This window comes from Oenanthe melanoleuca, chromosome 2 (assembly GCF_029582105.1).
Source record: "Oenanthe melanoleuca isolate GR-GAL-2019-014 chromosome 2, OMel1.0, whole genome shotgun sequence".
Lineage (NCBI taxonomy): Eukaryota > Metazoa > Chordata > Aves > Passeriformes > Muscicapidae > Oenanthe > Oenanthe melanoleuca.
The window spans coordinates 46,837,722-46,855,542 of record NC_079335.1 but is presented as its reverse complement, the minus strand read 5'-3'; the positions used below and the strand labels follow the sequence as shown (position 1 = coordinate 46,855,542).

The 17,821-nt window shown below is 38.7% G+C and overlaps 1 protein-coding gene across 2 annotated transcripts in view; it reads right to left on the bottom strand.

Moving 5' to 3' along the window:
• ESCO1 (establishment of sister chromatid cohesion N-acetyltransferase 1) overlaps nucleotides 1–14,947 on the bottom strand; it is a 33,217-nt gene extending 18,270 nt beyond the window's left edge. For both annotated transcript variants that reach the window (XM_056483780.1, XM_056483781.1), the window contains exons 1-7: nucleotides 14,861–14,947; nucleotides 12,078–12,181; nucleotides 11,729–11,927; nucleotides 9,778–11,143; nucleotides 9,027–9,138; nucleotides 7,809–7,872; nucleotides 5,464–5,578 (exon numbers count right to left, since the gene is read on the bottom strand). In XM_056483780.1, the coding sequence (XP_056339755.1) occupies nucleotides 5,464–5,578; nucleotides 7,809–7,872; nucleotides 9,027–9,138; nucleotides 9,778–11,143; nucleotides 11,729–11,925 (1,854 nt within the window). In that variant the 5' untranslated portion in view covers nucleotides 11,926–11,927; nucleotides 12,078–12,181; nucleotides 14,861–14,947. The remainder of the gene's footprint in view (nucleotides 1–5,463; nucleotides 5,579–7,808; nucleotides 7,873–9,026; nucleotides 9,139–9,777; nucleotides 11,144–11,728; nucleotides 11,928–12,077; nucleotides 12,182–14,860) is intronic.
• Between the last annotated feature and the right edge of the window lie 2,874 nt (nucleotides 14,948–17,821).

Here is a 17,821-nt window from a genome sequence, read left to right as displayed (position 1 = left end):
GAACAAACCCCCCAACCAACCAAAACAAAACAAAAACAAACAAACAAACAAAAACCCCACAAGAAAAAACAACCCATCACCAGTGCCCGTCTTCCTGAAAAGCTACTTTAACAAAAGAATATAAATCTACTTGAAACTTTCAAAGCTGTGATGTATCTAATTTCACTTAACACATTTGAAAAACGAAAATAGAAGGTCATTATCCATCATGAAATCGTATCTTCACTGGTCATTGGCTAAAGCAATATGAAAAGCAATACAAAGTAAGAGAATAAATCTGCAGCACAATATTTACGATGGACAGATAATCCATTCTGAATCCATATAAAAGTATTAAGCAGGAATATTACAGGAAATGTTCTGGTGAGCACAGGTTTTGGCTTGGATAAGGTTAATTTCCTTCACAGCAGCTGCTGTGATGCTGTGTATTAGATCTGTGACCAAACCAGGCTGATAACACAGGGATGTTTTAGCTACTGCTGCACCGTGCTTACACAGCATTCAAGGCCTTTTCTGTTTCTACACTGCTGTGCCAGTGAGGAGGATGGGGGTGACAAGAAGCTGGGAGGCGACAGAGCCAGGACCAGCTGATCCCACCTGACCAGATGGGTATCCCACACCACGTGGCATTCTGCCAAGCAGTAAGAGCTAGGGAAAGAGGCAGGAAGAGGAGGATGTTTGGAGTTAATGGCATTTGTCTTCCCAGTTGTTACACACCATGAAGTCCTTTTTTCCCAGAGAAGGCTGAACACCTGCAAGCCGATGAACAGTAGTGAATGAATTCCTTATTTTGCTTGCTTGCATGCACAGCTTTTGCTTTACCTGTGAAACTGTTCTCCCCCATCCTACTTGGGGGCAAAGAGGGAGCACTAGCTGCCTGCCAGGGTTAACCCACAGCACAGTGTTCCTGGCCTTGGTGCCTGAATTCCGGTAGCAGCTCCCAGCTAGTGTTACAAAACATTCTCACCTCTCTTCAGGACAAAGGACACCAAGTACAACCCACCTGAATTTGCAAGACAAAGCTGGGTTGCTGCAGAGTAGAAGAAATGGGAAGAAGTGATAACAAGAAAGAACATCATCCGTGTAAGAACCGAGCTATCCCAAAGGGCACCATTTGTGTGGAAGGAAAAATAACTGATCTCAACGAGTGAACTCCCTCCCTTACGCTCACAAAGTAGTCACTGTCTCGTTTTCACTGGGCTTACAGGACAGGAGAGAGGCAGTACTTAACTAACAATGAAAGACTGCCTAAAAGCCATTCTCTAGATCTTCAGAGAAATTGCCTAACCAGACTATACAAGTTTAAGGAAGAAGACAGCAACTTTAAATGATTGCTATGCAAGTTTCTTCAGAAATTCTTCTCATAAGAAATCTCTTTTACACTTATTATTTCCACTAAGAGCTGTTTTCACCTTAAAGAAAACTATTTATTTCATATATAACCTATTTCAGTCAAGCACGAAACTATGTTCAATTTTAATCAAAATATATGTCAAGAAAAATTCAAGCATGATATCCAAATGTGTAAACCAGATCAGCATGCACATCACATCCACACATAGCACCAACTCAAACCTCAGAATCAAAAGCACCTTCCATCAAGCAGTCCTGATCCATGCACTTGCTGATATGATCAACTACATTTAATCACATTTCCTGGCATCCAGGCATTAACTCAGAGCTCTAGGAAGGCAAAAAAGTCTCCATAACTCAACACTATCCTTCTGTCACTTCAGCCATTTGTTTTCATTGTTCATTCATTTTACGTGTTCTTTCCTAAAACTGATGACTTATTTTCCAAATACTAGTCAAATTCAAAGGAACAAACCTCAAAATGGAATAAGTATCCCTGTGCTTCATAGGTAATTATTTAGGAGATTTCTTTATAGCATTAATGCTTGTATCAATTCTTATTTTTATGGTCAAATTTTTGTCCTAGGTCTGACAGGCAAGCAGAGTTTTTACAAGATAAAAACAACTGACTTTCTTTGTCTTGGCTGAACAGCATCCCTCATTTGATGAAAACTGAGAACATATGCTTTGTGCATTTGTATTTCATTCCATTTCAAAATTTAAAGGAACAGATGATTTCACATTCAAGTTCTCATACTTGCAAAGCACATTCAAGTAATTGCAAAGTAAATAATTACTTTAGTGCATTACTCTAGAAAGCTTCCTATGGAGCTTCATGCAACCTGACAACCTACCAACTGAACACTTAAATGAAGTGTAAGAGGGTACAGTTCACAAATACTCAGAACATACTATTTCACCAAACACCAAGACACAGATTTGGAACGCAATGAATTTTTAGCCTTGATCTTAATCTCTTCCCCTAAAAAAGAGATCATACTGTCTTCAGTCTGAACCCAAGTCTTTGCATATCACTTCAAACACCACTGTTTTCTGACACTGTTTGCTTTATGAAGTGCTCTCAGCTGAAGTTCTATGCTCTTAAGAGACTTACTTTCTAAGATGTGTGTCAGCAAGCAAATCTGCACAGAAACAACCCATGGTTTGACTTAGATGTACTTCTACAAAATGAAGATAATTTTATGTTTGAAAGCTGCCCAGATGATGTGTACCAGGGAATAGAATGGTGCAAGTGCAGCTACTAAGCGTTTCTTCTACAAACAGAATTTGTTTTACTTCTGTTAGTCAAATAGCCTTAAAGCTTGTTAAAAATTATATTACTTAAGAAAAAAAGAAAATTAATCTATTCCTTATAGTAATCATATGGGAGAAGAAGGAAGCTAAGATACATCTTTAAGGATGAAATACAAAAAACTCAAAGCATATTGTGAAAAACAAAGCCCAGTTTTACCATAAAACTTCTCTAAATATAGCTCAGGGACCAAAAAGATTAGAATACAGAGACAACACTGCAACATTCCAGACTCTGAACCTCAGATATCCAAAAGAAATTTAAAAGGACAAGTGTCAAATTTACATAAAAAAGACTAGGGAAATTCAGCAGCAAACAAGCACCAAAATAAAGATTTTGCATTATGTGACTAGCCAAATAAATAACCAGTTTTTCAGCTGCGGTTACAAAAAGAAAAACAGGATTCTGTGCAAACATTAAGATGGACTGGCTTGACATCTCCAAAAGATCAGATCTCGCATTGGAGAGCTCAAAATCGCATCTTTCAGGCATTTTGTTTTTTTTTTTTTTTTAAAGTGTAATGAACTGCTAATTAAATGTCTCTTGTAAAGAATAAAAGCATGACTTCCCAACTATGCTCAAAGTAAAGAATAATGAAATTGCTTCTCTTAATACAACATGCCAAAAACTTGAAATAAAAATGATTTCTAGCTATTAACTATAATTTTTTAGACACTATAAATGCTAATTTAAGTGATTTGACCTTGTGTATTGAGAGTGCTCTCCATATAAGAGAAATTTCAACCTCAGCAGTTTTTAAACCAAATTACTAATTTCCCTGTTCTCACAGGATCATTATAGAACTACATAAACACCTTTGAAAATAATTACTACTAATAATAGAAAAATAAGCCCAGCCATTCAGAATTCCCATTTTTAAAACTCACCATGGTTCTGCAAGCAAAACTATTAATTACAAAAAGCACCTTATTTTATTATACGTATTTAATTCCAAATCTTTTGAGTATTTGTAGGAGTAAAGCCTAGTAATTTAGAAGATAATTTAGCCACTTTTAGAATTTGGCACAAACTATTCTAAACGTAACTGTGTCTCATCTCCACTGCAACCAAGGTCAAGGACAGTATTTCACCAAGTAGCATAACTAATATCTGAGTTCCTCTACATGTTTTGAAAAAAGAACAGTTTTCCCCAAGATAAAAGAATAACAGACCAATACCCTACCCTAATGTTGTCTTGAAATATAGGCATTATTAAAATACCCTTTCCACAAAATAAAAAGCCTACTCTGAACTCAATGAAATCAAAGTGAATTAGACTTGTATCAAGTGCTGAAATATGTAAGATATTGTTAAGCTGTTGTTTTTACATTTACAAATTAAATACCCACTTCCATTTTCCATAAATACCCACAGAAAACCACAAACCAAGTCTCTCCCATTCTTCCTCATTTTCCCCACTGCTCTTCATCAACAAACCTTTCTATAAAATTTTGCTTGGTAAATAACTTTTATTGTTGTATACCTAAAGAAAAGATTACTCTCCTAATTCTAGCTGAATACAAGGATACTACCAGCATAATCAGTAACTCGGAAAAAATCTTTGTATAAAAAATAAGCAGCAAGTAACACAAGTCCTCTTCAGTGACCAAGCAGGAAGTTCTGTATTTCTTCTTCTAGTAAGACCCTACAAACTTTTCAACCATGTTATCTTACTGTATGAGTAATAATTAAGTTAGTTTCACAGAAATGAAAAGGGATAGTCTTATAGTCCTTTTAATGCAGTTAAGATATTTAGTCATTCGTTTTAATTCTGTTGGTAAAATGGATTTCAAAGAGGGAGTAACTGAAATACTTCTTAAATGCTAGATGCAATCCAGTTATCCTGTCGCTGGGCATTCATGTGCCTAGATTTGTGTAACTTCAGACAGCTGGGGGATATATTTATCATCTTAGTTCTTAGAAGCTCTGATTTTAAAATATTTCAGTATGGATATAACTGAATGTTCAGAATTCATTTGGCTCTATTTCAGTTAATATTTTCATGTGTACAATCCACATATTACATGAAAAAGTAAAAACTTAGTAACACCTCCAATTATATATGTTATATGTATAATTTTGTAAGAAAACTCCTTCCTTCTTAATGGCCTGCATTCCTCTCCCTCTCCAGCCTTTCATTTCTCAAGGATTATCTGACATGCACATTATTGAAAACACAAACTAAAACACAACCAAAAATTACAACTGTCTCACAATCAAGTTGTGTGATTCTACAAGAGAACAAAACAACTGTGTCACTCCCTTCTCATTTTGCATTTTCTTATTATCTGTATTTTGTAGCTAACAGCCAAAAGGCTGAGAATAAATAACCCAACTGGCACTGGGTAAAAATAAGTGGTAAAAATAAGTGCATGCTCTGGGAAATCTTTAAGCTGGTCTCAGAACAATGGACACTTCAATGACTCAGGAACAAATCTGTTGATATTAACTGCACACAATCTACCAGATACACCTCCCCCTATAATTCTGAAATTTTAAGAAACTGAGAATTTACACATAAGTTAAGGCATATTCACTCTCCCTATTATCAATGAATAGCCATTCTATTTAAAAATTGCAGAAACTTAAAATTAAACATTAAGGCTTGCTGACAGCATTTCCCCATCAATACTGAATGGCAATCTAGTACAGGTTCTGTTTTTACAAGTCATTTACAGTGGTGATAAGTAGCATGTATAAGTAATGATTTTCAGACAAGCTCATTAAAACACAGCACTGCAAATTCAGAGATAATTTCTTCAAGAAGCTATAAGCCTTACTAAAAGGGCATTACTTACTGTGATCAGCTGCTTATCACCATCTTTTCCTGCTTCTTTTAGTTTCTGAGTATGTTCCTCAGATGTTGGCAAGTTACTGCATTTTGATGCTAATGAAGGATTTGACAATGGAGCCCTTGAAATACAAATATATTTTATGTTAAAAATGGAACTGCTTACACATGTCATGCTGGATACTCAAAACGTTGTGATTAGTACAAACTTTACCAAGATGCAAAACCAAATTAATCACGTAAAACAGTCCTGTATATTTTAACGTGCAATTCAAATGGAAAAATAAGGAAATAAAAGAACTAATCAAAAAACACAGTTTGTAACTAGCCTAATTACAAGATTTTTTTTTTCAGTTTATGAAGAAAAATTATTATCAAGTGGATAGGTTAGTCTTAACCATTAACACCAGCATTTAAAAGAGGCACTTTCAGAGCATAACTGATGGTGCCTAATGCCATACATTTCCAAAGTAAGGTCTAGGTATCATACATCAGGCTGCTAGAGCAGACCATGTAAATATATTCTAACAAATCTAAGTCAGATGTCAAATCCCTACAATTAAGACTTACTCTCTTCTAATAGGGAAGAAGGGAGGAAGACCCAAGGAATAAATGCATTGGTATCACTGCCATCTTACTCAGTTTAAACCTCCCCTTGTCATAGCTGAAAGAAACACTGGAAAATAGAATAAACTATCACCAAAATCATTCTATGATCTTGCTCCTATGTTCAGGGAAAAAAATTACTTTCAAGTTTGGATAAAACTTGTGGAGATTGCCAAAGCAAAATACAACAAGAATACACATACTTCAACTACGTATTTACATATTTTTCTGGTTTTTTCTGAGCAAACTTCATTGTGGCAGCCCTGCAGCACAGGCAGCAGGTTAATCCAGTGAGCTTTCTAAAACATTAGCTCTTGCCAGACATTTTTAAAACAGTGTTTTCGTGCTAAATCAGGGGTAATTTTTTTATTCCATTCATGTGCCCTAAAATTTGCTGGATGTAGCCACTTGGAGATTTGCCTTTTCCTGCTGGAATCTTTTCTTACAAAGCCCTAAAGAGAGCTACACAATAGATATGCACACAGAAAACAGATTATTCTATGTTATGGCAGGAGTACCACAGAAAGAATGATGGCTTAAATCTTGGATATCATATAGAAAGCAGGATAGGAAAAGTCTCAGAATTAAAATACACATATATCTCCAGATAATAGTAAAGCAATATGAGCTTGTTCAGGTCATAAGGGTAATAAATTTAAGTAGATACCATAAACCTGTTTGGCAGTTGTGAATAAAAATATGAAAAATTGAAGTTATTGCAATGCTTATCAATACATTTTAAACCACTCATTTAACTAGTTTGCATCTACCTTACCAACCATCTTCTGTGAAGTTCCATATTAGTAGAGTTTTTCAACATGTACAAAAAGGATCGATTAGTCAGAATTGTTCATCTGGCCTCAGAGAGATGTACTGAAAATTACCTGAAACATTTCTTCCTGTCTCCATTATGAATATAGAAAACAGTAACAACACACTGACCACTGCTACCACTTAAGGTATCAGGTACAAAGAATTTTTTGTCTTTAGCTTGTAATTGGCTAAAATCAGAGCCTATGTCAGAACAGCTCAAAAACTGTAGCAGACAATGTGACCAAGGCTAAAATCCAAGCTTGAACTGTAAGACAAACTTAGCACTAAGAACTTTTTAATATGGCTGCTGACAACTTCATTTCACAGCAATCACAAAATTCCAAATAAAATCTCCTCCTCCCCATCTAAAAAAAACAACAAAAAAACAAACAAACAAACAAAAAAACAAAAACAAAAACAAAAACAAAACAAAAAAAACAAAACAAAACAAAACAAACAAACAAAAAAAAAAACAAAAAAAACAAAAAAACAAAAAAAACAAAAAAAACACCAACCCAAAAAACAAAAACCAAAAACCAGTTGCATGTACAAGGCTCCCATAGTACAAGGAGTAAAAAAACTCCTCCAGACATAAATGAAATAATTCAGTATGTGAAAATCATGTGGCAAATCCCTCCCCTACTCTCTGGTTCTCATCTGATTTGAGGAAGAGACCAGTATAAATGTTTTTCCAGCTCTGTTAAAAAATAACTTTTGAAATAAATATGCAGCTGCAAATATCTTAATTATTTTCTTAGCAAAACAAAAACATCCCTTAACAATGAGATAAAATTAAAGCCTGTTTTTACAAAGGACAAGTCACTTATCTGAAACTGAAAACTGAGGCTGGGAGACAAGTGTTTTATAATAAATTCTCTCATAACTCTATCTGTGCAAGGTTACAGTAATTTCATTATGCATGAAATACTATACCTGTTCTCAGATTCAGAAGTTTGACTTGTAAGTGAAGTTTGCATCAACTGCGTGGGAGCCAAATCTACAATTAACCAAAGATTATAACTTCATTATAAAGTTTTTAGTTGCAAAGGAAATTTGAGTTACACAAACAGTGATTTTCAAAAAACATACTCAAAACAATTTTGCAATCTGTTCACGGCCAATAAAAAAATTCAAGTTTGAGGCAGTATTCACATGTTTCTCCTAGAATACTTTAAAAAAGAAGACATTTTTCTCCATTTTGACAGCAGTTCTGCTGAACAGTTTGCCAGAAGTTAAACAAGACCAGCAGTAAACTACCTAGAAGTATGTTTATACTGACACACATATAAATAGCTGTCCATATTTTATTAGAATCATAAATGTACACTATGCCCCAATCAGAGCTGTGTTCTACAACACTTAAGGAAAAGAAACCATCAAAAACAGCAAAATAAAGACTTTTTTTTAAAATTCTGTAACAGAAATTAAGAGTAGTTACCCTTTAAAAGTATCCTACAATGGCAGGAAAAAACCTCCATCTATTCAGTAAAGCTAAATAATATAACAGTGCACTCAAACTGAGGTTCAGATTTAAAAAATACATAAAAACCCCAGAACAAACTCCTCACCACTACGAACAGAAAAAAAATTAATGAAGAGACAAGTAAGTGATCCATTGACAGTATCTCTTAGTCAAATGTACTTCAGTCAAAATATTCACATCACACTCATCATAAGCTTTGACAAAGTGCATTCACTGGCTGACAAATGAAGACTACATAATAAAAACAGGAGAGTGATTACTCAATTGATAATTTGCTTAAGATCAAGTAGAAAAAATTTAGAATAAAGAAGTGCAGATACTTATTCAAAAGAATCAGAGAAGACAATTAGCAAAAGCCAAGCCAAGAGAAGTCAACTGAAATATGTAAGTTTTACTGCTTTATTACATGGAAAAGGAAAGAATTTGGTTGGGTTTCCCCTCTTTCCCACTCCACAGCCCAGAGAAAAAAGTACATTTCAGTGCTACTCAAGTGGCCCTGGGTGTGACACAAAGCAATACAAAATACCTGGTTATTAGTTCCAACTCTCAAAATTTATCTTCTAGTTACCATCTATGCCTTATTCTGTGAAACATTCTTCTTAAAGGGAGGCTTGTCCTTCCCACAGAACTGATCAAACCAAGTGAAGAAATCAGTAGTGGACAGTTACCTTGAGGTTCACTTTCTCTGGGTTCTTTTTTTAATTGTTTTGGTGGTCTAGGAGCTGTAACACACTTTACTGGAGAACTTTCTGGATCTGATTCCAAATATAGTCGAAAGTCCTAAGAAAAAAAGGGAAACATTAAATTTTAAAATGTCCAAATTATTCAATGCCTTTAACCTATTAACAAAAGAACTAATTTAGCTAAGTATTAACATTTTGAATACATAATCAGTTTTATGTTAATTTAAGCAGACAAAATGTAACTGATTAGCTAGTCCATATTGAAGCTTGTGGTATTAATTTTGAAAAAAATCTTTTTCATTTTATATATAACCTTGTAAAATATTTCCTATAGAACACAGTTGTCCTTAGAATCCTAAATTTTAGTAGAAACTCATTCAGATAAGGAAATGAGAGGAAAGCAAATGTTCTCCTAATACAACTTTGCAAAACAAAACAGCTATGGAAGCTGAAGCCATGAAGAAGTATCCATATGAATCTGTACAATCTTTGCTTCCAGCATGAAATTTTATTGATCAGTATTTGGTCAACAACAGAATCTAGGAGGGTGGAATCAGTTTTTCAGCTTACTATCACCCATCTATGATAACACAGCAGTAAATCTCTAGTACATTTGAAAATTTTAAGTTACTGTAAAAGAAAGTCATTGTTAAAACAATTCTGAGCATGGGATTCTCAGAAAACAGAATAGATTTAGAACACCCTCCCACTATACACCATAATTAAAATAACTTACCTCATCTGGTCTTGGCTCACATAATGGTTTTGTCAAGTTAGGCAACAAACCATTTTCTGCACCTTTCCTTGTGGGCTGTTTTGTTTCTAATGTCACTTCTTTAGCTCCAGCTCTTTCAGATGAAGGATCTGATTTCTCCTGTGCACAAGTTGTACCTTCATTCTCAAAGAGCCTTGTTGACAGCTTGCCTTGTGCCTTTGAAAGCTCTGCTTCTACAGCCATTTGACTCGCCTCTGAAACTTCAGGGAAATCTTTTAAAAAAGGAAGCTTGGGGACATTTGAGGAATTTGAGTTACTTTGCTTCACATTACTAGCTTTCAGCAATTTAATTTTGGTCCATTTAGAATTTTTGTTTGAGGAGTTATTTCTACCATTCAGAGTGCATTTGACAGGCATTGCTTTTTTGCTAGGGAAAAACCGTTTGCACTGAGTACTTTGACTGGGTTCTTTCTGAGTAAGCATTTCACTTTGCTGTAACTGTGTGTCATCGTGCTTTTCTTCTGCTTTGCTGTCCTCTGCATTAGGGGAATCTTTTTTCACTTCTACTGTATCTGACTCAATCTCACCTGCAATTTCTTCACAAAGTTCAAGGATGCTCACCCTTTTGGATTTTGCATCGTTCTCTGGTTGATCAGCCACATTTGTCTCACTCACAGATGGCTGTGAAGTATTTTTTGGTTTTGTACTGGGTTTTATGTTCTGGTGTGTTTGCTGCTTTTCCTTAGATGCTGTAGAATTTGGCTTAAGAGAATCTGTTTCTGCTTTCTTTGTGTTGCTAGAATTAGGAGATACAGTGCCTGTTTGGCCTTTCTTGACTTCCTTAAGACTCTCATCAGGACATGATGAGGATGCTTGAAGATTGTGTTGAAAGCTACTGGAATTATCTTTTTTACTGTCTGCTTTACACTTCTTCTCTTTCAGAGAGCTGGTCACTTCTACATGTGTTTCTTTATCCTTGTTTTTATTGTTTGGCTTTATCTTTGTGTTTTTCTGTTCTGTTTTCCCTCCAGCAGATTTCAGTGGTTTTGACGCAACACTGTGAGCATGTTTTTTCGCCTGGCTACTGTGCTTAACTTCTGAAACTTTTTCTTCTTTAACTTCTCTGCTGCGCAGGGATCTTGCTGGAACATGCACCTGTGTTAACTGCTGCAGTCTCTGTGATCTCCTCATTACTGGCTCGTTTGGTGCAATTACGCATTTTGACTTAGGAATTTCTTGCACAGACTTTTTCTGGCAAACCTTATTTTTTGCAGATTTATGCTGCTGCTGTTGGACTGTTTTGCCAGGTATTGTTTTATTATTTGAGTTGAGTGCTGATGATCTTGTAGTCATGCGTGCTCCTACTTCAAGTTCATTGGTGTTATCACTGAAAGATTCAAATAATACTTTTTTCAACATCCAGAAAACATGACAGAATCTGTCGTAAGATTCTTTTCACCCCTCCTCTGCCTCTTTCTTTGTAAAACACTAGATCTTATATTCCCAATATTTTTGGAAGAATTTGCTCTAGAATTATTCCAAAAAGGTGTTCACTTCCACCTAGTTACTCTTAAGTGTTGTATTTAATGTTTTTTATGCACAGCAAGACTGAACTATGAACCCCAGATGAATGCTTTGTAACATCTCTAGCAGTTTTTAATCACTGACACCTGTGACTTTCAAATGAAGTACGAGCTATATATATATTTATAGATAGTATTAGATTTATTTTTGCTTCAGAAATGTTTTTGACTGAGGTCTTTCTGGATTTCAAGGCATTTACATGGTTTCAGAGAAAAACCATGTAGCACACAGTATACATAATGATTTAAATCTGATCTCCCTTCTAGCACTATTTATCTATTTAGCTGTATCTTTAACTCAGATTCCCTCTGCTTAGACTGACTACATTTCTGCACTATGTAGTCAATCAAGACAATGTAGAATTATGTATTTTGTTTTTGTCACTGACCTGTTTGGTTTGACAGAGGTTTTGAGTACAGTTTTCTCCTGCACTGCACACTGATTGGGCTTTGATTTATTTGAGCCATGTTTTGTATCCGACACCTCTTTTTCCTTCTTTGACAAGGACGGTTTGCTGTTCTTGTCCAGCTTTGGACGTTTAGCAGAAGGTTCTACTAACGCAGACTTCCTTTTCTGAGCTGCCATTTCTGTAAGAAACCAAGCAACTCAGCTTTTACTCTTTCTCAAATATCATAACTTTTCACTTTTATATACTCACTTTACCAGCCAAATCATGCTGTGATCAGAAAGCAAATCATTAAAGCAATCTCAAATCAAATGACACTCATTTTACTTACAGGTTTTTACAAGAGGCAATCGATGTTTAGGCCAAAGTAACTTATCAAGGTGTGACAAGAGCATTCCTTATGCATGTGCTTACAAACAGGATGTTTCATGCCACCTACGAAGAACAGAAAATGTTTATGCAGTAAACACTTCAAAACTTCCTACTCAAGTCTCTGAATTCCCACCCTCTTCCATCCCCTCAAACAATGCTTAGCTTTAGTTTCATTGATAAGGAACTAAAATAATTAAATAAAAAAGCTACAACCAACCAAAAAAACAACAGACAAATTTTTTTAAATTTCCATATCCACCAATTTTTGGCACTTTGCTGTCTTAAGCACTACCCTTTTACCTCTCAAAAGGTGGGAAGTAACAGTACAAGTCAAAAGGAAGTAGCTCAGCCTTTCACCTTTTTCCAGAAAATAGCATGCTGCTCTCTTTCAGAGCTGGCAAAAGACGTGGGACTGCTGTCAATTCTGTGCTTCACAGCAACAGGGAATAAATCCATTAGTCTCATTTACCAAACTTTGTGGCTTCTACAACAGAACCTCACAGACATCAGCAACCACCTATAAGTGTTCCTTATATGACTTAAGATACAAATCAGATGGAAAGCCTAAAAAGTGGCATTATTAGAGACATTTGCCTTGGGCAGTTAAAGACTATGTCTTCATGAGAACTGAAATGATGTTAATGATGCAGAAATTACTCTGCACAACAGTCTGAAAGCTAAGAGAGATTCTTGATAAAAACATCTCCACAGATTTGGTTGATCATCCCTTTCATATACATTTCTAACTTGGGAAATTTTTAGTTCCCTTATTCAAAGACACTGTTATTGTACTATGGCATAGGTAATAATTGTTCAATAAAGTTTCACTTTAATAACTTTATAAAATAAAGTTTACTAGAAGACTCAGTGGTCAGAAGTTCCACATCATCTTTTTCAATTGAGAATTACCTATTAATTTTTGTCACTGACAGACGTACAGATTATATACAGATTTCTACAAAACTATATTTCTTTTCAAACTTTAACTTAAAATTTAAAACCTGACACATTTTTAAGGTCAAACAGGAACAAGTCACCAGTTGTGTAACAGAGACCAGACATTTGCAGTTCATTACAAGTATGACTTCCAGTATTTTTGCAAATGAATGTCTTTCCCTAACAATTTGAAAGATACATATGTTAAGCTCCTTTTAGTAATTGATCATTATGCAAAATGAAAAAGTAAACAATTGTACTTTTTCTTCTCTTTAGACTTCATATTGTCCTTAACCTCATTTTCATTTATCCACTCATAAAAGCATTTCCAACCACACAAAATTGGTAATTTTGTTAAAAAGCTGATTAAAAACTCAGATTCCAGACACCGGTGATGTCTTCTGACCTTCTCCTTAAAAGAAGATACATAATAAATAAACCATATTTGAGGTATATTTTTTTAAAATTCTACCCAGGGAAGAAATCTCTAAGAGCACTTTTTGTGGTGCTATTTTCATGTCTCTCCCTAAGGAGCAAGTAATAGAATTTGCATGCCTACATTCCAATAGCTCATGAGCTCCATGACATCTCACAAGCCTATGGGTTTCCACCAGTCAAATAAAAACCCGTCAGAGACGCAGTATGGTCACTCATCCTGAAAATAACAGCCCTAGTTGCTGAACAGGTCTCTCAGAACACAACAGCGATTCTCAGAATTTGAAAATACCATGACACGCACTGTATACACCTGGATCTTCTTTGTTTTTTTCCAGAACTGGCACACTCGGGGAAGACTTTCAAGTACAAAACAGAAAGAACAAAACTTCCCTCGCTGGCACTCCTTCTCAGGCAACTAAAAAATACACTCTCCTCCCACAGAGCTCTTGAACAGTAATTTCTTTCTTACTAATACTTTGTACAGCAGAGCAAAGTCTTTTCCAGACTTTCCAGAACTGGCAGTCTCTGCCCTGGAGAAGTCACCCTCTAGTAAAAGCTGGATTATGGAAAGCAGAGCAGACACAGAAGTGCAGGAACAAACTAGAACAAAAGCAAAGGTTTGGGTGCAAGAAGTACAGGGGGAAAAGCCCGAAAACAAAACAGAGCAAACAAAAACCTCAAACCCAAAAAACCCAAATCAACAAACGAACGAAACAGGGAAACGCGAGCCCCACAGCTTCCAGCCCTTAGAGCAGGGGCTGAGGCTGGTTGCACAACAGCTGGACAGGGCGCGGGGCTCCCGAACCTGAGCTGTCCGGGCTGAGGGCCACGGCAGCGCCCGGAGCCCCTACGGAACAACTCAGGGGGAAGGGAAGGGAAGGGAAGGGAAGGGAAGGGAAGGGAAGGGAAGGGAAGGGAGGGAAGGGAAGGGAAGGGAAGGGAAGGGAAGGGAAGGGAAGGGAAGGGAAGGGAAGGGCTCCAAGCGTGGCCCGGTGTCAGCCGGGCCAGCGCCCCGCGGTGACAGCCCGCCCGGGGCAGGGCCTGGCGGGGGAACCCCGCTCCGGGCCGGCAGCTCCCGCGGCCGGGGCCGGGGCCGGGGCCGGGGCCGGGCGGGGGTGCCGGGATGGGGCCGGGCGCCCGCCGCGGCTCCCGCTGGCGACAGGGCACGGCCGGCCCGCTCCCCCCGCGACAGCGGCGGGCAGGCCCAGGGAGGAGCCGCCGCCGGGCTCTCGGCCCCGGGGGGGGCGCGGGGGGCAGCGGGCACGGGGCAACCGGGGGTGACGGGACCCGGCGGGACACGGGTGGGGTGGGGAGGGTGTGGAGGAGAGCAACTTCCTCAGCCCCCCCGGTCTGCCGGCGGCCGCTTACCTTGCGAGGGTGTCAGCGACGTGCCGGCGCTGGCGGAGGCGGCGAGCCCGAGCCTCGAACCCGCCCACAGCCGGGCACCGCCGCGGCCCCGCCCCGTGCCGCCCGCCCCGCCCGCGGCCCCGCCTCCCCCGGCGGCACGCGGCATCTTCCGGCGGGAAGGAACGGGCAGGGCGGGAAGCGGCGCCGCTCGCGCATGCGCAGCCGCCTGCGTGAGGGCCGCTGCCATATGGGAGTGTTGAGTAAGGAATCTGGAGATGGTGCCAAGTAAAGCACGCGTGGGGTAGGTTTAGGTTAGGTATAAGGAAGAAATTCCTTAATGCAAGGAGATGAGGTACTGGAACAGGTTGCCCAGAGAAGTCGTGGATGTCTCATCCCTGGGAGTGATCAAGGGCAGGCTGGATGGAGCTCTGAGCAAGAAGGTTTAGTGGGAGGTGTCCCTGCCATGGCTATGGGGTTGGAACCAGATGCTCTTTAAGCTCCACTCCTGGTGGCAATGTCCCAGTGTCTCAGCCTGCTCGCACCACCAGGTGCTCGCGTGGGTTGTCCGAGCCTCATCTTCTGCCATAAACAAGGGGATAGCAGTGCCACATGCTGTGGGGCCAGTGGGGATGGAGTGTCTGTGGTGGCGGCCCATGCTGTGTTAGTGGCTGACATCTCAGGGCTGGCAGCAGTGAAATGAGCAGCATCGACTGAGAGGGGACCCATCAATGTGTATAAATATCCAAAGGGAGGGTGTCAAGGTGATGGAGCTGGCTCTTCTCCGAGGTTCCAAGCAGTAGGACAAGAGGCAACGGGCAGAAACTGATGCACAGGAAGCTCCACCTGAACATGAGGTGACTGGTGACTGTGAACTGGAATAGATTGCCCAGACAGATTGTGCAGTCACCCTCACTGGAGATATTAAAAAAACATCTAGGCACAATTCTGTGCTGTGTGCTCTAGAATAACCCTGCTTGGGCAGGAAGATTGGACCAGATGACTCTCTGTGGTCCTTTCCAACCTGACCCATTCTGTATTTCTGTGATTCTGAGTCCCACCAAGTTCCTCATGATATTACAGCAGATATGCTTGCAGCAGCATTTCCTTAGTGTTTGCAGGCCCCAGGCCCCTTCTCACAATTATGTTTGCAGACAGCTGCTGCTGAGCTGTGCAGGTGTGCAGACAGCTGCCAGACCTCTTGGTACAGGTGTGTCACAGTGTCAATGTATGTCACTTTGGTGTAAAGCAGGATGGATGCTTGTCTGTGTCTGGGAGATTAAAGAGAGTTCTTGAATGTGTCTTGGTCCTGCAAGGTGTCCACTTCTCTTGCCAGAGCACTGAGTTCACTCAGTGAGGTGCCTTTTTGAGTCCATTTGTCCAAATTGTTTTGCTTTCCTAAGTTCAGCAGTAGCACTGAGGGTGACAGCTGTCTCTGTTGTTCTGTGTATTCAGCAGTGTTTCACAACTCACTCTACAGCACTCTATTTGTGATTTTTGCCATGGTCTGGGATATTTCAATCCTTGCTACACTTGTAAAGTGTTTATACCTCACCTAACCTTATGTCATGGCTTCTTTGCCTCAGGATGTTTATGTGTCTGAGCCTGTTGTTTACATTGGCAAGTCAGATAAGTTCTGAAGGAAAAGCTGAAGACCTGACATCCACACCACTGATGTGGCAGTCGAGACCATCTTTTGTCACAATGGATGCAGTGACAGCTGGAGTTTGAATATATTGAGTGTGTTCTGGGGATGCAATTGTGGGTTTGGTTTCCTTCAAAAGGAATCCTTTGTGCACACTCCAAGATCCTTGATGGTAAGTGGGAACTATCAGAGGATTTTCTTCAAAAGTGAGCTGCTGATCCTAATTAGAATACTGATGCAGAGGTACTTCATGCATACCTAGTGTGCCCCATCCATATTACTTTCCTAGGGGTAACCGAAGTAGGTTCAACCTGAAATGCGCGTAAGTGTATCAAGATCTCTCCATTTGGTATCTTTGCTCAGCATACCCACTCATATCAGTATGTTCTACTTGCCAGTATAAACACAGCCTCAGTTTATTTGACTGTGAATTCACCCAGTGATGTGTATACACCACTGGAGAACAGTGTGATGAACCTCAGCCAATAGCCATGAAAGGTTTTAGAAGAAAAGGTAGTATGTGATGGGGTTTCTCCCAGAAATTTCTGATTGCCTTTACAATTTCTGGTTACAGTTCACTGATCCCCACAGTGAGAGAAGGAGACCACAGAAGTATTTTGTTTTTATAATAAACTTTCTAGGTCTGTTTTTTAATCTTCAATGCATTTAGTGATTTCTGTTGTTAGCACATTTATGGGATTAATTGTTGGAAATTGCTGTCAAGTTTCTGAATAGCATAAATTTGTTTATATAAATATCAAATTTACCTGGAGATACTCTGTTTTGCCTGTAAAATTTTATGTTTCTTTGTTAACTGGAACAAAGAACTGCCTTCCTTGATAAGTCCTCTTTCTGGGCATATTTAATTGAAGCACAGTTTGTACTGGATAAATGGGAATTTTCAGCAGCTGTAGTTTTTTTTAAAAGCTGATAGAAGGAGATGTTATTTATAACTCCCTGTAGCAGCTCCTCTTTAATGCATGATAATCTGCTGTGACTTTACAATGAATGCAGCAACATGTAGTCTCCTGCTCTCCTTCAATAAGTGACAGAATATTTTCCAGATGAAGGATATTTTAATCACTAGTCTGCATGTAAATTTCCTGAAGGATGATAAAAGCATTTTTTTATGTTATCATTATCTTTATAAATCTAAAATTTTGTTTTCCCAGGTCTTTCTTAGGAACATGAAGCAAGTAAGCCTAGATTTTCTTACATCCTTCCATAGTAATTTGCTGTACAGCAGGGAAATAGTAAAGTAGCAGGCATTCTTATAAAGCATTAAGTTCCAAAATTTGGAAAAACTTAGTTGTCGGGATAGAAGAATATCAGTAATTTTC